We start from the raw sequence: 23,665 nt of genomic DNA, 5'->3' as shown, positions 1-23,665 counted from the left end.
CTAGTAGCCTCCAACATTAATTCTTTGAATGCTTCCCATTTTGAATTTGCTGTTGGTAATATCATCAGTTGGTCCCACTGTATAGAATTTAAATAGTGTCTCAGACCTCCTTAGTCGCCTTTACGAAAGCAAAAACCCTTCCCTTTACCCTTGATGGTAGTTACCACTTTGAGTAAATCGCACTTCATCACACTGTGATCACTGCCACCTAGTGGTTCCTTTATCTGCAGATTCTTAATGCTTGAAGAATCACTACTGATAATCAGATCAAGGGTATTACTCCCTCTAGTTGCCTCCCGAACATGCTGATGTAGAAACAATCATCCAGTGAATCCACAAAAGCCTTGCTAGTGTGTGAGTCACCAACCCACAAATTCCAGTCAATATTTGGGAAATTAAAATCCTCCATTATAAGACTCTGATTTAATGGCCTACTCTGTTTCCCTGTACAGTTTTTTATTATATGCTTCAGAGTCATTAGGCCTATAACTCACTCCTACTCTCAATTTTGATTTCCCAGTACTTATGTCACACCAAACTGACTCAAAACTGCACTGTCCAGTGATGTTGACTGTACCTCGTTGGATTTTGTGTTTCTTAACTAATAGCATAACCCCTCCTCCCTTCCTATCCTGTCTATCCTTCCTGTACATGTTGTACTCCCCAAATTCCATTTTTGCATTCCTTATATCTGTGTAACACCACGTCTCTGATATCCCAACAATATCAGCCTTTATTGTTTTGACCAACACCTCAAATTCATCAAATTTATTTACTAAACTCTCAGAAGTGGTGTACATGCATGTATACATGCACCTGTTCCTATTCTTAGCTACCCTAACACAACCCATGTCTTTACTTATACCACAATGACTCACAGCAGTCTCTGAAATCCCCTGCATCTTGTTTTCCAGGCTGCTGCTCATTCCAATAGAAGCAGTGCAAGAATGTAATAATAGTTCATATTTTAACTGTTGTCCCTGGAAGAGTTAGTAGTGATAGTCATTAACTGTTATTACTACTAACAACCCTTCCAGTGTTGAACTTCTCACTCCAAAGTTGGACTTCTTACTCCAAAGTGGAGTACAAAGTCGAAGGACTTCGTTGCCGCTGTGGCAGTGTCATCCATAAATTTACCATCACCTTCAGGATAAAGAGTAGGGTTATTGATGTTCGATCATCCACAGCTAAGTAGTGGGTTCACACCCATTACTTACCAGTGGATGATCGAACGTCGGTAGAGTAAGTAGCAGGTGAACCCGTTACTTACTCTACCGTTACTGACTGCATTAACATCATTGAGGAAGTGACATAATTTGCAATCTTTCAGTTTCACAATTTCGTCAAAGAGGTTTACACATAAAACATCTTTTATGCATACAGTGTACACACATGCTTCTTTTTTTTTTTTTTTTTTTCAGTTTAAATTTTAGATGTGCATGTAAAGATACACATACAAATCCATGGTCACATATTTTCACAATAATATTTTGAAATACTAATAATTATCAAAAAAAATTTATATAAGGAAGTGAGTTTAGTTATGATATTGGTTTGCTTTCTCCTCTCCTTCAACTCCTGTACTCCAGGCTAAATTGCATATTAGATCACTACAATGCTACTTTTTTGTAGATGTCATTACCTCTACACATACTTCTCAATGCAAAAGCCTGCCAAAATAAAGTGTTCAGCTGTCTATTTGATTATTAGTCTTTGCCAGTATATGAATAACCGAAAAAAAATATATGTTACAAATGTGATGCATGCTACAAATATGCAAAATTTATTTATTTTATTGTTTTAATAATTAATTACTATTTTTTACGGAATACTTGCTCACATCTCATGGAACACAGTTTGGGAAACGCTGATCTAAACCATGGTTTTCCAATAAATGTGCTCTATTGCAATTGTCTTGCCTCAAAATCTCCAGGTTCATTTTCTACCTACACCAAAGCAGGAAACAACTGTAAAGCAGTTACTAATCAATCCAAAATAGATTTTGAACAGGCTAAGAGTAGAAAAGTTGCTTCTTGTCCAAGCAGTAGTCAACCATTCTGATCTTTTTCCAAAGCTATTTCCCGCACCTGTTGCCCATCTTTTCATCCAACTCTGTTAAAATCCGGTGGTTCTATTGCCACCTCAGCTAAAGACAAAGCTGACCTGCTAGCATCCTACTTTTCTTCTAACTCTTCTATTGATAACCTGGGTAAACTATATCCTATCATTCCCAATATACTCTATTCAATGCCTTCTGAAGTCTTCCATCAAAAGGATGTCAAAAGAATTTTGAACAATCTTGATTCCAAGAAAATTCCATGTTCCGATGATAATTCTCCACTTGTTCTCAAAACCTGTGCTCCTGAGATTACTCCTGTTCTGAGTTGTCTGTCTATACTTTCTTATTCCACCGGTGTTTTTCCTTATGATTGGAAATTTGCTCATATCCAGCCAGTTCCAAAAAAGGGTGACAAATCTCTCCCATCAAATTATTGTCCCATTGCACTTGCTTCTACTATTGCTAAAGTAATGGAGAAAACCATTAATCGTGAACTCATAAATTATCTAGAAACCTTTCACTTGATCAATGATCGCCACTATGGATTACATCAGTAATCCATTTTTTTACCTCGTAATGTGGTTGACAAAGAGCTGTTACTAGGAGAAATGTCACCTCACTATTTTCTTTTTGGTCGTTTGTGGTAATAGACATTATCAATATCATCATCAATCTGATGTTTCTTTGAAGCGATCTTTTTAAGCCACTTGTCCATTTTGTGAAAGTTAGTCTAATGAGATTTAGGTTTAATTCGTGAATTAACAGAGAACACAAGATTCTTATGTAATTTTAAATCAAGTCTGATCGCATATATAAAATATTAGAAAAGATTAATTAATTTATATTTTTTATTTACTTTTTGAAAATCTAAAATCTTTCTATAATTAAAAAATAAATAACAATTGATCGCCTCACTCACCCCACTTTGGAGACCACTGTTCTACACCCCACAACTGCTAAGTGCAGTAAAATGCAGTATCACAATGTTTAATGCTTTTAATTTCATAGTACAGCGCTCTTTCATAACATTTTAGCAACCTTCGCCGACTACAGTATGTATTTATTTTGAGTTTAACGGGCTAGTTCATTAAATTTAAGTTCCTCTGTATTTAAAAGTAGTATGGTAAAGCCTTTCATGTAGTATTTATTATTGTCTGTATAATAAATATTAAACCCCCAATAGTTTGAAGAAACACTCTATTAAAAATATATGAAAGGACAATCCTGCAATCACTGCAGAATAAAGTGAAAACACAAAGTGTAGAAACTTAATCAAAGAGAGAATCCGGTTCAAATCTTGGCAAACTGGAATCAGTGAATAAACAAAGAAATGCATAAAGAGCTTATCGAAAAGTAATACTGCAGATAAACAGATGGTAAAGCCCATGACACACAAAAAACAAAATTTCCATTGTTTTACTGTATTCTAGAAATACAAGTTCGATCCCCATCAACAACTGGAAAAATTTCCACAGTCCTCTTCCATTGAGGCTGTAGTTAACCAATCTCAGAAGTAAAGTTTATCCCTGTGAGTTATTCCAAGATTTTCAGCCCACACAACATGTACATTGCTCTGTGAAAACATACATTTCTAAGACAAAAGAAACAACTACAGATATCAGCGACAATTTCCAGTGCATTTTGCAATACAAAATTCACATAACTAATTTGAATTTTGTATTTCAGAATGCATCCTAAGATTTATTGTTTCTCTGTGTTTATTTATTTATTTTTTTTTTATGCACTGATTATTTTGGTCAATTATTTTGCATGCATTTTAGTGATATAGACTATTTCATATGGTCTTCATTGTGTATTATGTTTCTACAAGTGTGTTCATGGGCCGATCAACATACTATGCAGAAAAAGCTGCACATCTACCTGGGATAGGCTAATTACGGTCCCGATTGAAGAGACCTTTAAGAATTCCTCGAAATTCCGTCAGTGATTCTTCGGCCACCGATGGGATTTGAAACTAGACCTTTCAAACGAGAGACAAATGGAAAATCCAGTGTACTGCCACCGAGGACCTATATGTAATAAATGCAAGCATAATTTTGTTTCATTCCATTGTAGTTTCGAAAGGAGGGGCAAATTGAAAAAAAAAAAAAAGAAAGAAAGAAAGAAAGAAAAAAGGCACATTAAATTTCTAGCTAAAATTTATTAATCATTAAAAGATTATTAATTTTTAATCTCGAATATATACTAAACATGAAATGGCAATTCCATGCATTAAATATTATTTTCAGATTTATGAGGGAGTGGAAACTTCACTTATCAATCAATCAGACACAAAGAAATACCCGCATACAGTGTTTACTGTGGATAACTGCCTGTGATAACTCACATTCAACACTCAGATGAGCAGATGCTGTGTCTGGACTTCCAATGCCATTGGATACTTCACATGTATACAAACCGGAATCTTCTGCTGATGTCGGATTAATGAAAAGCGTGCCGTCACGGCGGATTATTGTACGAGTTTCAAGCCACGAGAGTTGAGAGATGTCGACACCATTACGGGACCAGCGGTGCGAGATGTTAGATGGCAGGGCTTTGGCTTCACAGATGAACTCAGCCTTATCTCCCTCGAGCTTGCTGATATTTCTAGGGGGTGTGGTAATTACGGCTGGCCCTAGGAACAAAAAAAAAGTGGACGGACTAATTAAGACGACACTTGAGAACTTCATTTATTCAGAAACAATAAACTTTTTTCTCCGGTGAAATGCTATTACTAATACAGTATATGTCTCGGGGAAGGGGTACTAACTGACCTCGTTTTTATTATTGATTTGGGGCATTAATGCTATTTTATTATTGATATGTGGTACAATGTATAATTGTCCAGTAAACAATTATACATTGTACCCACATGATTTGATTTTTTACCTTTGTATTGGATCCTACTCAATTTATTATGGTTTCAATTTCGTGTAGCGGATGCAGGTATAACATGGTTGCATTTCAGGCATTTTTCGCCTCATATATATGTTTGAAGTAGTTGAAAAAAAAAAAAAAAAAAAAAAAAATATATATATATATATATGCAGGGTGTCTCAAAAATATTGGTAAACACGTTTATGGGAGGTAGTTAAAATTTAAAGGAATGTGAATCACATAGGAACCCATAACTGGAAACATCACCGTAAGTTGGTACACGGCGCCGTTCATCAGTTCGCAAGAGGGAAAATTTCTGGTTTACTCATTCAAGCAGTAGTCGGCGCACGAAGAGCATGCATCAATATATGAACTGTGAGCTGGCAGACATGCACCTAGTATATGGATAAGCAGAGGGCAATGGACAAGCCGCTCAACGAATTTATGGAGAACGCTTCCCAGACAGATATGTACCAAACCACCATTTGTTTGCGCGTGTGCATCAAAATTTGTGCGATTATGGGTCATTTAGAGGTAACAGGAGTAGGGCAGGCAGACCACGTTCGACGCGAACTCCCACCATGGAAGAAAGTGTGTTGAATGCCGTCCAGAATAATCCTACTACCAGCACACGTGCCGTTGCCTCTGCCTTAGGAGTGTCTCATTGCAGTGTACAGCGTGTCTGGCATGACGATTCCTCACACCCCTTTCATCTCCAAAGGGTTCAGTTGCTGCTCCCCCAAGATCATCCTGCACATGTGGCTTTTGCGCAGTGATTTCTCCAAGAAAGTGTTCAAGACTTGAATTTTCCAGCCTATGTTTTGGTCAAGGATGAGGCTTATTTCATTCGGGAAGGCTTATTCAATCAGCACAATGCTCATGTGTGGGCTCACGACAACCCAAACGGTGTGCACCCCCAAGCAGCACAACATCACTTTGCAATAAATGTGTGAGCAGGTATGGTCGGTGACTGCTTAGTCGACCCATACCTGTTACCATCCCGCATGAACTCCGCTAAATATCGGCTGTTTCTTGAACAAGTTCTACCAGGGTTACTTGACGATGTTCCAGCAAATGTGAGACGCAACATTTGGTTTCAACATGACGAGGCACCTGCCCATTATGGAGGGTGTGTTCATGACCATTTGAACAGCATTTTGGGCGTCGATGGATTGGCCATGGTGGACCTGTTGCCTGGCCCCCACACTCACCTCATTTATCGAGCCTTGATTTCTTTCTGTGGGGGGGCCCTCAAATCTATCGTGTATGAATCGCCTGTGGAGATGGAAATGGATCTTGTGGCGAGACTTGTCTGTGCTGCTACTACAGTCAAAGAAACTCCAGGTGTGTTCGACCGTGTCTGCCAATCCATGCTGCATCGGTGTCATGCATGCCTCGCGTCTCATGGTGGAACCTTCGAGCATCTGTTGTAACATCATGAAATGCATCCATCTCGTACTCATCTGCATCAAATAAATGTCATAAGATTTATGTCAAATAAATGTTTGTCACTAATTACTGTCTTGTGCCTCTGATACTACTTTCCCGTGACGTTTCCGGTTATGGGTTCCTATGCGATTCACATTTCTTTAGATGTTACCTACCTCCCCTAAAGTGCCTGCCTGGCAACCCAAAGGTCACGAGTTCGAATCCCGCCTCGGGCTTGGATCAAAGTACTGCAAAAACCTTGGGAGGTGCATTATGGCCACAGAAGCCGATGCGCCAACAACTACCCAAAAAAAAAAAAAAAAACCTCCCTTAAACATTTGTACCAATATTTTTGAGACACCCTGTATATATATACAGGGTGATTCACTATCAGTGCGATAAACTTGCAGGAAGTGTAGGGGCACAAAGATGAATCGGAATCACATAGCGTTGCAGGGTCCGAAATGCCTTCATCATGTGGTAGAGGACGTTGAACGGGAGGTTGCGTGAACAGCGATCCCGCTGGAAGTCAGCATTTGCGAACCAGTTCCCGAGGTAGTAGGATGGACGAGTATTCAAACGTTGAACTGGCCGACATGCACCTCGCGTATGGAGCTGCGGACTATAATGGGCGCGCCGCTCTGCGCTCGTACCAGGAACGTTTCCCGCACAGGCGTGCTCCGCATCATACGATTTTCGACGTGTGCACAGAAGGTTACGTGAGACTGGTTGTTTCACGAGAGGTACCATGAATCGAGAGCGAACAACGAGGACGCCAGACAATGAGGAGAATGTCCTACGTCTTGCAGAGGGCAGTCCGAGTACGAGTACTCGAGCGATAGGCCAACGATTGGGTATTCCCCAATCCACTGTATGGAGGATACTGTCAACAAACCAAATGAGTTCATACAATTTGCAACACGTCCAATCATTGGAGCCTGCGGATTATCCACTCCGGAGGACTTTTGCTACTTGGTTTCTTCAACAGAAACGGTTCGCAAATGCCGACTTCCAACGGGATCGCTGTTCATGCAACCTCCCGTTCAACGTCCTCTACCGCATGATGAAGGCATTTCGGACCCTGCAATGCTATGTGATTCCGATTCGTCTTTGTGCCCCCTACACCTCCTGCAAGTTTGTCGCACTGGCAGTGAACCACGTTGTATATATATATATATACGAGGTGGCACAATATATGAAACAGAGGGCACCATGGAATGGAATACAAAAGTTAGTAAGGGAAAAGAGAGTTTTTTCATTTATAACTTAACTAACATCGCACTTTACAAGCATGAATAAACGTAAATGGACGGGATTTAACACCATATTGTAGATAAGAATCTAGGCGAAGGTCGAGTCATTTTCCTGGAGGGCACTTCAAAAAACAACAACCACAGAATAGATGGGAGAAGGAAAGCAGAGTATGAAACTGCAAGAGAAGGGGATCACATGACTGAGAAAACGTGATCGAGAGTTGCTGTAATGCAGTAACAACCACTATGTGTTTTCTGTTTCATTTTAATCGGATTTTTAATAACTTTATGTGGTAGTTGTATAATAATCGTTTCTGCAGGTGGTATCCCATTTGAGACCTAGACCATAAGGAGTTAGGTGCATGCTAATATTCAAAAAGCATGTGGAAAGTTAACAAGAATTCATTCCTGTAACTTCTTGCTTGAAGTCACTGAATTTTCCTGTACCTCCAAGAAAGAATCATAAGAATTTCAAAAACAGTTCATAATTCCATATTTTACAACATGTTTTTATCCGATAGTGATATACGGTGCCATTATTTGGTCTTCAACTCTCTCTCTAACCAAATTAAGACTTGGAGACAAACGAGTACTGGCTGTTAAGGTAGCTAAATAGTTACTCATCAATCGTACACTATCTCCAGAGCAATTTTTCCAACTTAAGAATTAAACAGCGGAAACAAATTGCAAGTAATAAAACCAACCATGCTTGAAAACTGATCATAAAAGAGATCAACGGTCCCTGTCTCAGTGACATTATTCATGCATCAGGAAACCTAGAAACAGAACAAAAACAAAGAGAAAAAATATAGGACCGCATGTTCCCTGAAAATACCATCCAATTAGCAAACACGTATGGAATAAATTTTAAGAAGTTCCAAGAAGATAAAGAATATGAAAGACGAATTTTAAATGAAATATGCAAGACAGGATATAAAACAAAGATGTAATATAAATGTGAAACATCGATAAAAAAAAAAAAAAAAATGAAACCAGGCTCTATGCACTTGTGATAACTGCAGTTCCTACGTGTACATCTTTTTTTTTTGAATAATAATATATTTTTTTTATCATATGATGTGAGCAATACACGAATGAACTAGTTTTTTCCTGCTTCCTTCGTGTATCGTGGCCGTGAGATCCAACCCGATAGTGCGGCACCATCGTGATATCCAATTCCGAGGCGGGGTTCGAACCCAAGACCTGGGTTGGCACTTTACCCACCCAGCTATCCCGGTCGGCATAATAAAAATAATAAGTGAGTATGATTAGTCCAGTGTATTGTATTGTATATTCATGTTGCTAGGCGGCTTCCAGACATACGTCCATCTCCACCTGTGTACTCTGTTGGCAAAAGAAACTCAGTATTCTGACCCGCACAGTGTAAATGTGTATGTGTAGTGTATTATTGTGAAGGCAGGTCACTTTTCCGCCGGGGAGCAGCCACCACGTGGGTAAATGTAACCCGACGCTCATCCCTGGCACGTAAAGCCAGGCCTGGGTCTAATAAATCTGTTAGGGCAATCAGCACTATAATCCCGCACCCACCAGCAGTAGTGCAAGGCTGGTGGGTGCCAGCAATCCCGCTCCCAGGCTGTCCAGACCTGGACTTCAAATAATAAATAAATAAAAAAAAATAAATATTAAAATAATAATAATAAAAAAGTAAATAAATAAAAAATATATACACATATAATCCCGCATCAGCAAACTTAGCTGACGCCAGTCAAAAATAAAAAAAAATAATAATAATAAAAAAAATAATAATAATATAATAAAATAAATAAATAACAATAAAAAATGATAATAATAAATAACTAAATAAATAATAAAATATCCCAAACAGGGAATGCAATCCCGCATCAGCAAACTTAGCTGATGCCAGCCAAAAAAAAAAAAAAAAAAAACTCAGTATAGCTATCAAACAAACTTTAAACATCAGTTACTGGCAATGAGTCATCAAAATAGACTTCATTAATGCTAACAGTCAATGAAGGCAATCACCTTCTTTTCATGAACACCCATCTGACAAACTCTCGTAAAGCCATGAAATTAACAACTGATTGTAAACAATCATATTCACAACCTCTTTCCAATTTGGAATTATCTCCTTAAATTTTTGTCTATATTCCTCATACAAGGAACAACCATACAACACATGGTCCCAAGACTCAATCAAAGTACAACTGCAATATGGCTGATCTGCCAAACCAACTTTAAACAGTTTGAAGTTAAGGGATCCATGACTCGTTACTAAACAGGAGGTTTCCATTGATAAATAAAACCACTTGTTCAGTTTATTATCAATATTGAATAAAACATCAGGTAAAAATAGTCTAGTTACTTCACTTGTGGTACTTGAATTCCAGCTTTCTTGCCATAAGTCAAGTAATCTCTTAAATATATTACTCTTTTCCTTTTTAATATCTCCAGTGCAATCATAAGATAAACCCATAAACGATATTTGTCTACCTTTCCTTATAAAATAACAAAAAGACCGAAATACAACATACAGATCTAAGGGCAAAGCCCCGGCAATAACCTGCATAGCATTGGCAGATACCGTTTTACAAACTCTTAATACTGTCTCTTTCCCCGTACACCACTGAGTGCTCCGTGGTGTGGTGACCCCTGAAAGGACTACTTAAATACAAGAACTGGAACGGACATCCTCTGAACCTTGGACGGTTCCCTTGAAAGCTGAGGAAGGCCATCTGACAAACGAGGCTGGACATCTGTACTAGCCTGCTTCTCCCCTTTCCCAGGCGAGGGGCGACGCTTTTGCTGTCTCCCATCACTCCATTCTTTCTTCTGGTGTGGTATGGGCATGCCCACTGAAAAACGAGGGACTACCTTCCCTATCAGTCCCTTCTTCTACTTCTGCCCCCAATCTTCTTCTGCCTCCCCTCCCAAAACTTTTCTTACACAGCGTATTACCCCACAGGTTCAAATCTAATACATCAAAATTACTGTCCGAACTATTAGACCTCTAGAGAAACTCATTCAGTGAAACCCCACTCAATGTTTAAACAAATGGTATCATTAAACAAACCGCGGAAAAAAAAAAAAAAAAAAAAAATATATATATATATATATATTTTTAGGTCCTAGCCACTGAAACCTCAGGAAAGTAGGTGGCAGGACCTGCCAGAGTACAATTAGCCTTATTGGTACACCCGGGCGGCGTCCCTGTCGCTGGGTATGGTAACGTCGGGCCGCACTAGGGACCTGGCGGCTGACAGGCCGGATGAACAATGGGCACAACATAGTACATGACCCACACACTGTTAAACCTGTGGCTTTGACAGGGCACTGTCACTTGATACAGACAACATACGCAGAGATGGAGAAATCTCAGGAGCCGTTAGACCAGGGGTGGGCAACTTTTTTCGTCAGCGGGCCGAATGAAATTTTCGTATCATGATGCGGGCCGAATGAAATTTTCGCATCATAGTGCGGGCCGGAATAGATTGAACGATTTAATAAAAAAAAAATCAGAACCTAAAAAATGTTATATTACTTGAATTACCAAATTATTAATGTATTTTTAAAAAAAGTAAATACAATATTTAAATTTGTCAGAGCTCTATCTGTTTTGACAAAATTTTCAAAGTATTTTGTTGCTTATGCAAACCACATTTTAAATTTTCTGCTTCAATTTTCATTTGTTCCGGTGAAAATAGCTTATATTTTACGAAATGTTTTTTTTGAAAAATGCCTTTTTAGATTATATTCTTTAAAAACGGAAATAGTTTCGTTACAAACCAAACAAACAGCTTTATCGACACCCAGGGTCCTGAGCTGGATATCATCATTCTTCTCTTTCTTGATGATTCCTTTTTACTCTCTCTCTCTCTCTCTCTCTCTCTCTCTCTCTCTCTCTCTCTCTCTCTCTCAGGGTAACTCGGGGAATTTTTTTTTTTGCTGGTTCAGCATAAGCTTCAGGCTTCCTTGAACCATATGGCTAATAATAATAATAATAATAATATTTGCAATTAAATATCTGAATGTCCAATTATCATTGAAAATGCGGCATTCGGCATCAATTTTTCTTTTTTTTTTAATTGGCTCATTTTATGGGCTATAAATTATATTAAATTAAAAATTGTAATAATTAGAAAAGGCATAAAACATAAAATATCTCGCACCAATATTATTTTTTTCAATAAGAAGTCGAACCCAAAGGAACTTCGTTCGATCGATGCTGCAATAATAATTAGGAAATAACTCTTTGACGCTGCGTAGAATCACTTGGTTACTGTTGTACTGGCCGCGATTCCCGACTGAACCGAATTAAGCCGAACGTTTACGGCGAGTGTAGTCAGGTATGGATTTTCTATATTTATGCATTTACCGAGGGGGCCGGATTCAACATCGTCGCGGGCCGGCTGTTGCCCACCCCTGCGTTAGACCCTTAACATACCCAATACCCAAAAAACTACCATCCACCATTGGATGCCAAAGCTAAAACAGGGCCACCTCCATAGCTGGACGAAGATGAGAAGTAGAAATATTGAATATACTGCATCGAGTGTGGTGCAGGATAAAGTCACTGGCGTTCAAGCCTTTGGCAGACGGGTCGGCTCAAAACGTCAGAGACAGTCACCTGTGGACGACAGTGACGCGAGTGGTGCTGTGTCCCATATGGTGAAGGGCAAGCCTGACCTACTGGAAGTGCTTCCTATGTAACTGCGCTAATGACCATCCAGGAGGGAAGAAGAAGAAGCCAACGTATGAAGTGGAGCATCGAAATGAATACGTTCATCATGCGAGCATACTATGAAGTAAGGAAACTAGAAAGCGACATCACAATGTCAGGACGAAACTACACATGAAGTGGTTTGAACGATTCCCGACTGTTCAGGTAACCGAACAGGGAACAGCAGACCACAGACGGACCATCATCAAGAAGAACCTGATAGCTCCTACAATTTTTGAAATAATCAAGCAGGATGTGAGCTACCAACTACAAACAATAACGAATACGGACATACCGGAACCAGAAGTGGAGGAGGAACAGCAAGAAAAAGAACTACAACTCAGAGCAGCCGAAGTACAAACAGACAAGATGAACGATATTCAGAATAGAAGAAGAGTGGAAGAAAGCGCTAGCAGAATTGGAGTGATTAGACCCCTCAAAGACTCACAACATACCAAAGCAGAGACTCAACAGAATCCTTTGGAAAGTCACAGACCACCTCAATAAGAGAATAATACCGAATTATCTCAACAACAACGAAGTAACACTAGACGCCATCCGCACAGCCATTTACTGTGCCGCTGTAGCAGCCACCAGGATTAACGGAATGGAAATCAGAGAACAACATAAAACGAAAAACCCCAGCCTGCGAAAGAAAGTTACAGCAGAAGATAGAAGAGTGAAGATAGGCTAATTGAACCAGTACCAATGGGGTAACAGAAAGGAAGAAGCTGATCATAAAAGTGAAGGTCATCCACTAGAAAGCCGGCATCCACGAGACCTATAATCAGAGGATCGAAGATTATCTTGACATCCACAAGCAGAAAAACCTCCTAGCTCTCAGCAAGAGACTTCGCCTTTACAGGGAGAGTGCTCAGAGGAAAACAGACGACAGGATATTTGCTGAAAACCAGAGAGCCTTCTACAGAAAATCGGACAAGAGGTGAAAGAAGGCAACAGACCCAGGCCTAACAAGAAGGCACTCGAGGAGTTCTGGTGGGAACCTGTGGAGCAGTGAAGTTAGCCATAACAGCTGTGTCCCTGGATGGATCTAGAAAGGAAGAAAACCATGAAGACACAAGGGATGACAGAATGGAAGATCCGGGAGGAAGAAGTACAACTGTCGATCAAGAAGTCCTGCAACTGAAAAACACCAGGAATAAATAACATCCACAACTACTGGTACAAAAAATTCAGCTGCACACACAGGTACATGGCAGAGAAACTCACCCAGATAATAAAGCACCCTGACACAATCCCAGAACCTCTGACTCAAGGAATCATCTACTTGAAAGTTAAGGACAAAGACACCACAAATTCGGCAAAGTACAGACCAATCACCTGTCTCCCAACAATATACAAGATCCTGACCAGCTTCATAACTAAGAAGATATCAAACCATTTGGAGAGCCAAAATATCATGGCCGAGCAGCAGAATGAATGTAGGCAGATGAGCAGAGGATGCAAGGAGCAATTGACAATTTACGTTGTCATTATGGAGCAAGCCTACAAGAAGCACCGCAACCTGTACAGGGCCTACCTCGACTATCGCAAAGCCTTCGATTCCGTACCCCATAGCTGACTGATAGAGACACTGAAAATCTACAAAGTTAACCCAACCTTGACATGCTTCCTAGAAGCAAACATGGCAAAATTGAGGACCACCATCAAGGTCAAGAACATCGCGACCAGACCGATACCCATCAGAAGGAATCTTCCAAAGAGATGCCTTGAGCCCACCATGGTTCTGTCTAGCACTCAACCCACTGTCCACAATGCTAAATAACAGCAAGTACCGGTGGGGGGAATAACCTGTACAATCTCTCTCACCTAATGTACATGGATGACATCAAACTCTATGCCACAACTGAGAATCAACTCTAACAGCTACTACAGATCACCGAAGAGTTCAGCACTGACACCAGGATGCATTTTGGCCTAGACAAACGGATTGCATCAATAGACTCATGCACTGATAGACCCATAGATTGCATCAAGGACATCCATTAGGAAGAAACTACCAACTGAAGATTGAAGCCATGACAGAGGGAGGGACATGCAAATATCTTTTTTCTTTTTTTTTTTTTTTTTTTGGCTGGTGCAACATAAGCCTTCGGCTTCCTACTACCAGACTAGACTATTATTTTTAGGTCACCCGAATAATTAAATTCATCTGCCGTGCTGCGTGTCTTATGTCTGTTAATTGTGTGTGTTCTATGGTCAATTTGTCTGTTTTGCTGGACGAATAACCCCAGTTTCTGGGGGGGGAGAACCTTGCTATTTACGCCTGAGACCGACTAACTCAGCCACGGAGTGAAAAAAGCCCATTAAAGTTCCTTGCTTCATCGACGTGATTTGAATCCGGGCCTTTTCCACCCAGTGTGGGGGAGGACGGTGACGCTACCACTGTGCTACTATGCAGACTCGCTTCCTACTACCATATGGCCATTACTAATACTAATACTATCTGGGGTTGATGCAGGCCCACCAGTTAGAACACAAGGAGACCAAAGCCCCCCCTCACTAAGAAATACATTAGAGATTGAGAAGCCTGCTAAAATCAAAGCTGTATGGTGGGAACATGGTCACAGCCATAAACACTTACGCAGTCCCAGTATTAACACACTCCTTCCGAATCGTACGTTGGACCAACGCCTAGCTTTAGGAGATTATGAGATCGACCAGGATAATGATAACCAAAAGCCGCCACCACCCGAAGTCGGCCATCGAGATATTGACTATAGCCCGCAGAGAAGCAATGAGGGGATTGACTGACCTCATTGAACAAGAGAATAAGGCAATTAAGATTAAGAACTTGAGGAATTACTTCTAAGAAAACACGGGACCAATCTACCAAGCCATAATAAAGGTAGACACACGGCGCAGAACACTCAACCTCAACAAGAAAACCACACTCATACAGACAGAAGAAACAAAGACAGAGAAACGAAGATGGGCGAAGAAGACACTCCACACCACACACTACAATTACCTCCTCCACCAAGACTACATAGATAACATGGCTTCCAAAGCGTGGCTTACGAAAGGAAATTTTATTATTATATTAGGTTTACCCATAAATCGACCATGTTCTATGGTCGATTTGCCTGTTTTGCTGGAAGAAAAAACCTCAGTTTCTGGGGTGGGGGTGGGGAGAACCTTGCTATCTACGCCTGAGACCAAATAACTCAGCTAGGGCGTGAAAAAAGCCTATTAAAGTTCCTCGCGTCATCGACGGGATCCGAATCACGGCCTTTTCCACCCGGTGTTGGGAGGACGGTGATGATATCACTGTGCTACACGCGCAGACGGCTCACGAAAGGAGAGCTCTTCCCCGAAACTGAAAGATTCATGCTTGTCATCCAAGATCAGGTATCAACACCAGGAACCACAAGAGACAGGAAACACATCGCCAAGAACCCTGGAGTAACAGTTGAAACACACACGTTGTCTATGCCACCTAGCACCAGAAACAATCCAGCACATCACCGCAGGATGCAGGTGATCACTCAGATGGAGTACACTCACAGACACGACTAGGTCGCTAGGTTAATACATCAGAAGCTAGCTCAAAAATACCAGCTGATCAAAGAACATTACCGTATTACAAGTACGAGCCTGAGGCCGTACTAGAGACCTCCACTCACACGACTGGGACGGTGTCATAATAATGGATAAGACGATCCCGCACAACAGACCAGATATAACTCTCATCGACAAGAAGGAAATACAGCAGTTACCTACCTCATCGACATAGCGGTGCCCAACACTAGCAACCTACAGAAAACATATGAGGAATAGATCAGGAAGTACTCGGAACCTAAGACAGGAAGTCGAAGAAATGTGTCATATGGAACAAGTAATGACCATCCCGATCTCCGTGTCAACAACCGGCATAGTGCCAAAGAGTCTCCATAAGAACCTACCAACAATAGGTCTCACAGAGAACAGTTACATGGAACAGAAAGCCACGATCCTGAACACCTGTATGGCAGTAAGAGCTTTCCTCGACCGACGGTAATAATAACAATAATAATAATAATAACCGGACACAATCAACTACCCTACGCACCTGGTACCAGTACCCGTCACAAGGCCGGGGAAAAAACCCATAAAGGAGAAAAAGGGTTTTATTTATTTATTCATTTTTGTAATAATAATAATACTAATAAGGTATCACTGTATTACCTGATCAAAATTGGGACTGGAAAAATCTGTCGGAATAATCGAAACCACGGATAATCCGAAAATAAAATATCGTAAATGGGACAAAAACGTAAATTAATTTACATACATATTGTATTCTTTTGTATACTACGGTGTATACAAATTGTATTCACACCGTAGTATACAAAAGTATACTACGGTGTGAGAAGATTTTACCTGAAATTTAATACGAGAATATACTTTTTTTTTTTTTTTGAAAATGAAAACAATAAAGCAACATAGCTTTTTCCTTCAGCTAATGGTATCAAGTAAATTTAGAACCATCACCTTGTTAGAGAGAGAGAGGAGTCCCTTTGTTGTTGTTCCAGTAGTCGAGTAGAGACTCGTTAAAGTTGACACTTGAACCTCTTTCATGGTTATTGATGAGTTGTCCATCCAAAGAGCAATCCATTTCCGTTTTAACGTGATGGACCCAAATAAAAAAATAAAAAAAAAATTGAGGAAGAACATTAAAATTTAACTTTACAGTACCGTAGCCTAGTGGTCAGGCGCGCGGGTGCATAAGTACACGTGCCTTGAGTAACCGGGGTTCAAGCCCGTGACTGCTGAATACGGTGCTGTTTCTTGTATTCTGTCTATCTTTTGAACTCCTCTAACCGTTTGGTCGTCTCGGAGTATAAAGAGAAAATTTATTTATTTTTATTACTGGTATATGACAAGTGAGCCAGTAGGCAGAGAGCAAAAGTGGGCACATGGTTGCTGAGAAATTAAAACGTTTTGTCTACCGGAGCATTATAAAATTTAAGCAAACAAACAAAAAAAAATTGTAATGAATTCCACGTATTTCTTTTTATGACTTTTACTTTTATTTATTTCAACTTATTTCGTTCTTTTTATCTGACTTCCTTGGGCTGTAGCGACTCTGGTTAATCCACAACCCGATTAATTGAGATTCTACTGTATACATATAGCTCATAATTGTGTGTGTGTGTGTGCAGGAGCGTAGAGAGCCTTCATGAATTCCGGGGAAGGGATGTCTCACTTGGTCGGCCCGTCTTCCCTAGAAAATCCAATTGCCGCAACCATGTGGGGGCGCGGGGAGAGCTGATCTGCTTATCCTCCTTTCGACGCTCTTATGTACATGGAGTGTGTGTGTTTATTTCTTAATGCATCGGGAGAAAACTACAAATCAGAAAGAACTTCATATTCAACAACTGCAAGTAAATACTTCAACAGGGAACGATGTCACTAAAAGAATGGAAAGTAATCAAGAAGATTAAACACGCTATATGTATATCACAAAGAAAGAATACTCCGAAAACAAGGCTAGTTACGTTATAACAAGGTTCACCACTCACAAAGACTAAATATTCGCAATAACAATAACAGTCTACAAATAAATACTACCAAACATAAAATTGGCAGTTCCACTTGCTAAACACGGACAATACCGTAACCAATAGCAACCTACAACAATAGAAATCACAGTGACCGAACAACACACGCGCAACATATTACAATAATATGGCTACTACAAAAATACACAGAAGTTAGTTAGCCAGTTGGCTACAAACAGCAAGAAATACCAAATAGCAAAACAGTGATATTTCTTCTTTTTTTTTTTTTTTTTCCAGTTTGGTATTTCCTAATCGTAATTAGGAATGATAAGTAACTCCAGTGAAGAACGTACAGTGTAAATTTTTATTCATCGGACCATTTCATTTTCCTAAACTATTTAAGTACTGGCAGAAATGGATAATGCTGCTCATAATAAAGCATTTTCTCTTGATTTAAGAATGATAATTGGCTATTACACTCATAGAATCCTTTTTTTTTAATATATGAAGTGACAAACCCATGTTTTAGCCAAGCTAAGGAATAATTTAAAAAATTGTCTTGTTTTAGTGTGATTAAACATTTCTAGCACATTTTTCAATATACCAGAAAGATATTATAGGGGTCCTCGAAGTAAACTTTTTTTTTTTTTTTTTTTTAAATCACATGAAACACCGCTTCTATAGTTACGCTGAAATTCCTCAATGAATCAATGATAATTATGTAATCTGATGTGTGAAAATGTGTTAGTTTGCAAAGGAAAATAATTATCAGACACATTAAAAATTGCTGACGTTCAGACGACGTCTTCCCTTTAATGTTTTTTTATGTTAAAAGGGGGTAATTTAGTGCTTCAAGGTTTCCATCCAGTACCAGAATTGTCTTCTATACTTACATTTATCAATGCAAAATCGCCATTGAACTCCTTTTGCTACACCCTATAGTCATAGTGCCAGATATAAAAAAATGGCAGCTTCCTAGTGTGACTAACTTATTTCGTAACGTTTGCTCACTTCCTTCGAAATTTAGTTTCGTCACTGCATGGATAAGGAATATATAAGCAGCTGCAATGGTCCGATGAATAAAATATCACCCTGTAAACGAGTATGAGGTCTCTGGACGACAGAAAAAAAAAAAGGTGACTTTTCCAATATTAATCTAAATTGTTTGACTTAAAATTCCAATGATATACTTGATTTCGGGTCGAAATCGATCTTATCACTCACGCAGCAATACAATAAACAATAATAAGTTATTGTACAGAGTACACTCACCTGCAACTATAACTTTGGATACGGCTGTAACTGTGCCTTCTCTGTTCCTGGCCATGCACAAGTAATCTCCTATGTCCGGCTGTTGGAGGTTACTGATGCGAAGTTCCCCAGACATCACCCTCTTTGCTGCATTCTCTTCTAAAGGAAGGTTATCCTGAGAATAAAAAAATTAAGCAGGGACGCTGCTGGAATGATACAGAATAAAGCCTGAAACACACACACACACACACACACACAAGATCGACAAGATTTTTACTGTATGACACTACCATTTATGATTATTATTTTGGATAATGACGATGATCCAAGAACTATACCTCTTCATAATGGAGGAAGCAATAAATGAGATCAGTAATTCAAGCTATGTTGTTCTATAATCAGAATAGAAGAGAAAAGCGTAAGAAAAGCGCTATTACCGCATGTAACCCACTCCGTATATTCTGCCAAGCAACAAAATTTCCCCGGAAAAGGTTTCGTATTCATACAATAGGAGACAGAGGATTTTATCATGACAAGATCAAACGTTACAAAAGAACGAGCACACTCAAGGCATGGGGCAGATGGAAAGTTATTACACAGGATAAGATCGAATATGGGACGTACTCTATCAATGAAGAAAGAAAGAGAGAGAGAGAGAGAGAGAGAGAGATGAGAAAAGGGGAATATAGTGCACGGAGCGAATTCTGTTGTGCCAGAAAAGTACTTTGTATAGCATGCATACTGATAGGTCAAGCAATCGAAAAAGGACAATTGAAATCAATGCAAAGCACAAGCCCATTGACGGCGATGAAGTATTGGAGACGATGAAATCATCAATGGAATCATCAGAAAGTTGCGTTGGATATATGGAAATGGCTAACGTAAACGATTTTATTGTACTGGGAGGGTAGCGTTTATAGGTTTTTTTATTTTATTTCTAAATTTTCGTTTTGTAACGCTTGACTCAAGCTGGGTCTTTGCACTATCGATACTCCATTACAGTAGTGATTAATATACCCAACAAACTCTTAATGTGATTATTAATAAACACTTTAGAATACAAGGTTACAATAAATTAATTTATTTGTCAGCAGAAAGTGCTGTTTATGCATACTTTATATGAATATATTTAGTTAAATTGAATTTCAGTAGTCTACTATTTATTTACATATTTATCATTTCTGGGCTTTTTACATAGCTTAATTTGATGAGTAATTCATTTACAATGAAGTCATTTATAATTAGCTGCTTCCAGTAGTGTGTTTTTCGTACAACTAAGAAAAAAAGCTGTATAAAGTTAGCCACACGTTGTCTCTGAATAATTAAACAAAATGAACATATCAGAACACCTGTTATCCCAATACAAATAATTTAACATAATCAAATGTGCAGGTTCGGCGTACAGAGAGCAATTTATATCTGGGAAGCATGGTACAAGATTTTCTCCTTCCCCTTCTACCTTCAGAACAGCTCATTCTGTACTAAATGCATGTATTGTAATTATGTAGGGTGGCTCCCGAACGTTAGTGTAACAAATAGAAATAAAAATATTAAATTATGAATTTATCTTGATCATTCACAACTGATTTGCACTCCATTACATTCAGTGGATAATTTATAACCTCCCGCTGCACTTTTATAAACAGGCTGTTCACGGCCTCTTTATAAAACGCTATTTCATCGCAACTCAATTAGCTAGGACACTTACTAGACAATAAATAAAAAATCCTCTAAATTACACTTTTCGTCACTGAAATTACCTCACCTAGAAAATGTGTATGACTAACTGTGACGTAAATGATTGGCATGTCAAACTGATCGGCACAGTAAACATCCAATAACGTGTCCGTTACAACCCTGACGCAGGAATCTGAAGGCACTATAAAAAGGAGTGTAAACGTTATCAGGCAAACAAAACGATGAGGGAGTGATCATCTAAGAGTATGCAATGCCTTTACCACATGGCTATGTTATGTATAGCTGATTTTTTTTTATGCTAGCCCCCCTCGGGGGCAGCATTCGCTGGTCTCCAGTTTATTATATCAAAAAATAATTTTATCATATACTTGGATTTCAGGAAAGCTTTTGACACTGTTGCGCATGGAAGACTATTGTACAAATTGGAGCAGAATGGTATTAAGGGTAAGTTGCTACAATGGATAAAAGGATGGTTAAGTGGGAGAAGACAGAGGGTGGTAATCAATGGGTGCTGCTCTTCGTGGACTAATGTTATTAGTGGAGTCCCACAGGGTTCGGTGTTGGGTCCACTGTTGTTTTGTATATTTATCAATGATATTGATGAAGGTATATCAGGCTTAATGTCGAAGTTTGCAGATGACACGAAGGTTGGCAGGGTTGTTAATGACAGTAATGGCAGTGTGCTACTGCAACAGGATCTAGATAATTTGGGCAGATGGGCTAAGAAGTGGCAACTGAAGTTTAACCTTGACAAATGCAAAGTACTGCATATGGGTAGAAGTAACCCCAGAGAAACGTACAAACTGTGTGGTACTACACTTAAGGTGGTAGAAAATGAAAAAGACCTTGGAGTAATTGTGCAGTCAGGTATGAAGTTTTCTGAGCAATGTAGACAGGCTGCTAGGGCAGGTCATGGGGTTTTGTCAATGATATATAGGAATTTTGCTAGCAGGGAAAAGGAGGTGATTGTCCCTCTGTATAAGGCAATGGTCAGGCCACGCCTTGAGTACTGCGTACAGGTCTGGAGGCCTCATTTTAGGAAGGATGTAGATTTGCTTGAGCGTGTACAGAGAAGAGCAACACGATTGGTGAGGGGAATGAAGGGATCCTCTTACCAAGAGAGGCTTAAGTTCTGCAAATTGCAGTGGCTGGAGACTAGGCACCTGCGCGGTGATCTGATTGAGGTCTATAAGGCCTTGAATGGGTTGAGCACGCTGAATTCTGATGGGATCCTCCCACTTGTTCAGAATACGAACCTACGGGGACATAAGTTCAAATTAAGAAAGGATAGATGTAGAATAGATGTGCGGAAATTTGCCTTTAGCCAGCGGGTGGTTAATTGCTGGAACAAACTTACTTCCATCTGTCGTTGTGGAAGTTGATAGGTTAAATAAATTTAAGGAGGAACTGGACAGGCATTTGGAGGGTATGGTGTGATTTTTTTTTTTTTTTTTTTGGCTGATGCTGCATAAGCTCCTACACTTGCTTTCTTGCATCAAGTGCCACTATTACTACTACTACTACTATTAGAGACGGGATTTTCACCTGCTTCTACCCAGATTTTGGCTTCCTGGATACGGAAACTGCTGGCATCCACTGCTATTACACTTTCTCCAGTGGATGCGGGATTCTTCGTGGTATTCACCACCTTACGTGATTATAGGGGACTGCTGCGCCCATAGGACTTGCGCTTCTTCCTATGGGTGCCGGAAATATTACATTTAGTTTAGTACGTGTGTAGTTGGGCCCGCCTCCTCGTGGCGTGGACGGGCACTGGGAAGCAGCATTCCTTGTGATCGCTGCTTTCTGGTAGCAAGGCAGACAGAAACAACTAAACAACACGCACACACACACACACACACACACACACTACGCAAACAAAGCACTACATTCGTTTCTAGCCATTGTACAGAGTTTTGTATATCATCACAGAGAACCATGGCGGAGATGAACTAACGTTTAGGGGCCGCCTTAAGTAAGACACAACACATGTCCGCATAGCTGACGAACTTTTAAAGGTATTGGATCAATGGGTTGTCAACATAGCAAATCGCCATTCATATAGGCAGTGATGCCAGAAGAGTTGGTCGTTAGTGAAAACAGTGGGTATAAGTAGGTATACGGCCAGGTCATCAGGGTTCTGGTGGAATCAGAAGAACGTCAACAGATCCGCCGAACAGCGACAGGAAACAGATCTGTCAATCCGCCATCCCTGTCTGCGAGAAGTGAAGCTGCATTCTCTCCGTCCTTTGCTGCTAACACCATTCTGTCGTTGTCAGCGTCTGTAGTAGCGCAGTAGTGGTACCTTCAGAGACGGTAGTTCCGTTTCTGTTAGAGATCCAGTCTACCTACAACAGCAATTCACTTGCGGCCGTCATTGATGGCACGTTAACGATAATACATTATGTTGAACCTATTCTAAGCCCACTGCTTCTGTCCCTTCTACGTTCTACCCCAAGTGTTAATTTTCGCGATGTGGATTCTTCCTCTTGGCCTGCACGTTCATCGAACACATTTCGGATATGATAGGACGTTCACTGACCTCCGCCTTTCAGTCTCCTACTGTTGCTCACCTCACAACGGAAGTGCAAGAATCATGGCTCAGTCTTCACCAGCTTCGACTCCCTGCAGCGATTTTTGGCCACTTGTATTTCTGTTCATGGAGGCCGTGCATCATATTGATAGCATTTTCGTAAATAAATACTGTTGAAATTGATATACAAACTTAATCATTTCTTGTCAACATTGATGTCTGTTACTCCACTTATTCTGAGCTCAGAGCATGCACTTCTTTTCGGTGGGATAATTTCAGTGACGAGCAGTGCATTTTGCTCTTGTTTTAGGAAACTTCGGCGTTCTTGTGCATACAATTCTGCAGCATCCATGCCCTAAAGTC

At 39.9% G+C, this 23,665-nt stretch overlaps 1 protein-coding gene across 1 annotated transcript in view; it reads right to left on the bottom strand.

The window, feature by feature from the left end:
• LOC150076138 (protein turtle-like) overlaps positions 1–23,665 on the bottom strand; it is a 481,828-nt gene that overhangs the window by 172,270 nt on the left and 285,893 nt on the right. The window contains exons 4-5 of the mRNA XM_090387265.1: positions 19,093–19,246; positions 4,407–4,694 (exon numbers count right to left, since the gene is read on the bottom strand). Of these exons, the coding sequence (XP_090243391.1) occupies positions 4,407–4,694; positions 19,093–19,246 (442 nt within the window). The remainder of the gene's footprint in view (positions 1–4,406; positions 4,695–19,092; positions 19,247–23,665) is intronic.

Source organism: Mastigoproctus giganteus, chromosome 13 (assembly GCF_048544385.1).
Source record: "Mastigoproctus giganteus isolate SK-2022 chromosome 13, ASM4854438v1, whole genome shotgun sequence".
NCBI classification, from domain to species: domain Eukaryota; kingdom Metazoa; phylum Arthropoda; class Arachnida; order Uropygi; family Thelyphonidae; genus Mastigoproctus; species Mastigoproctus giganteus.
This window is presented reverse-complemented; position numbering and strand designations above follow the sequence as displayed.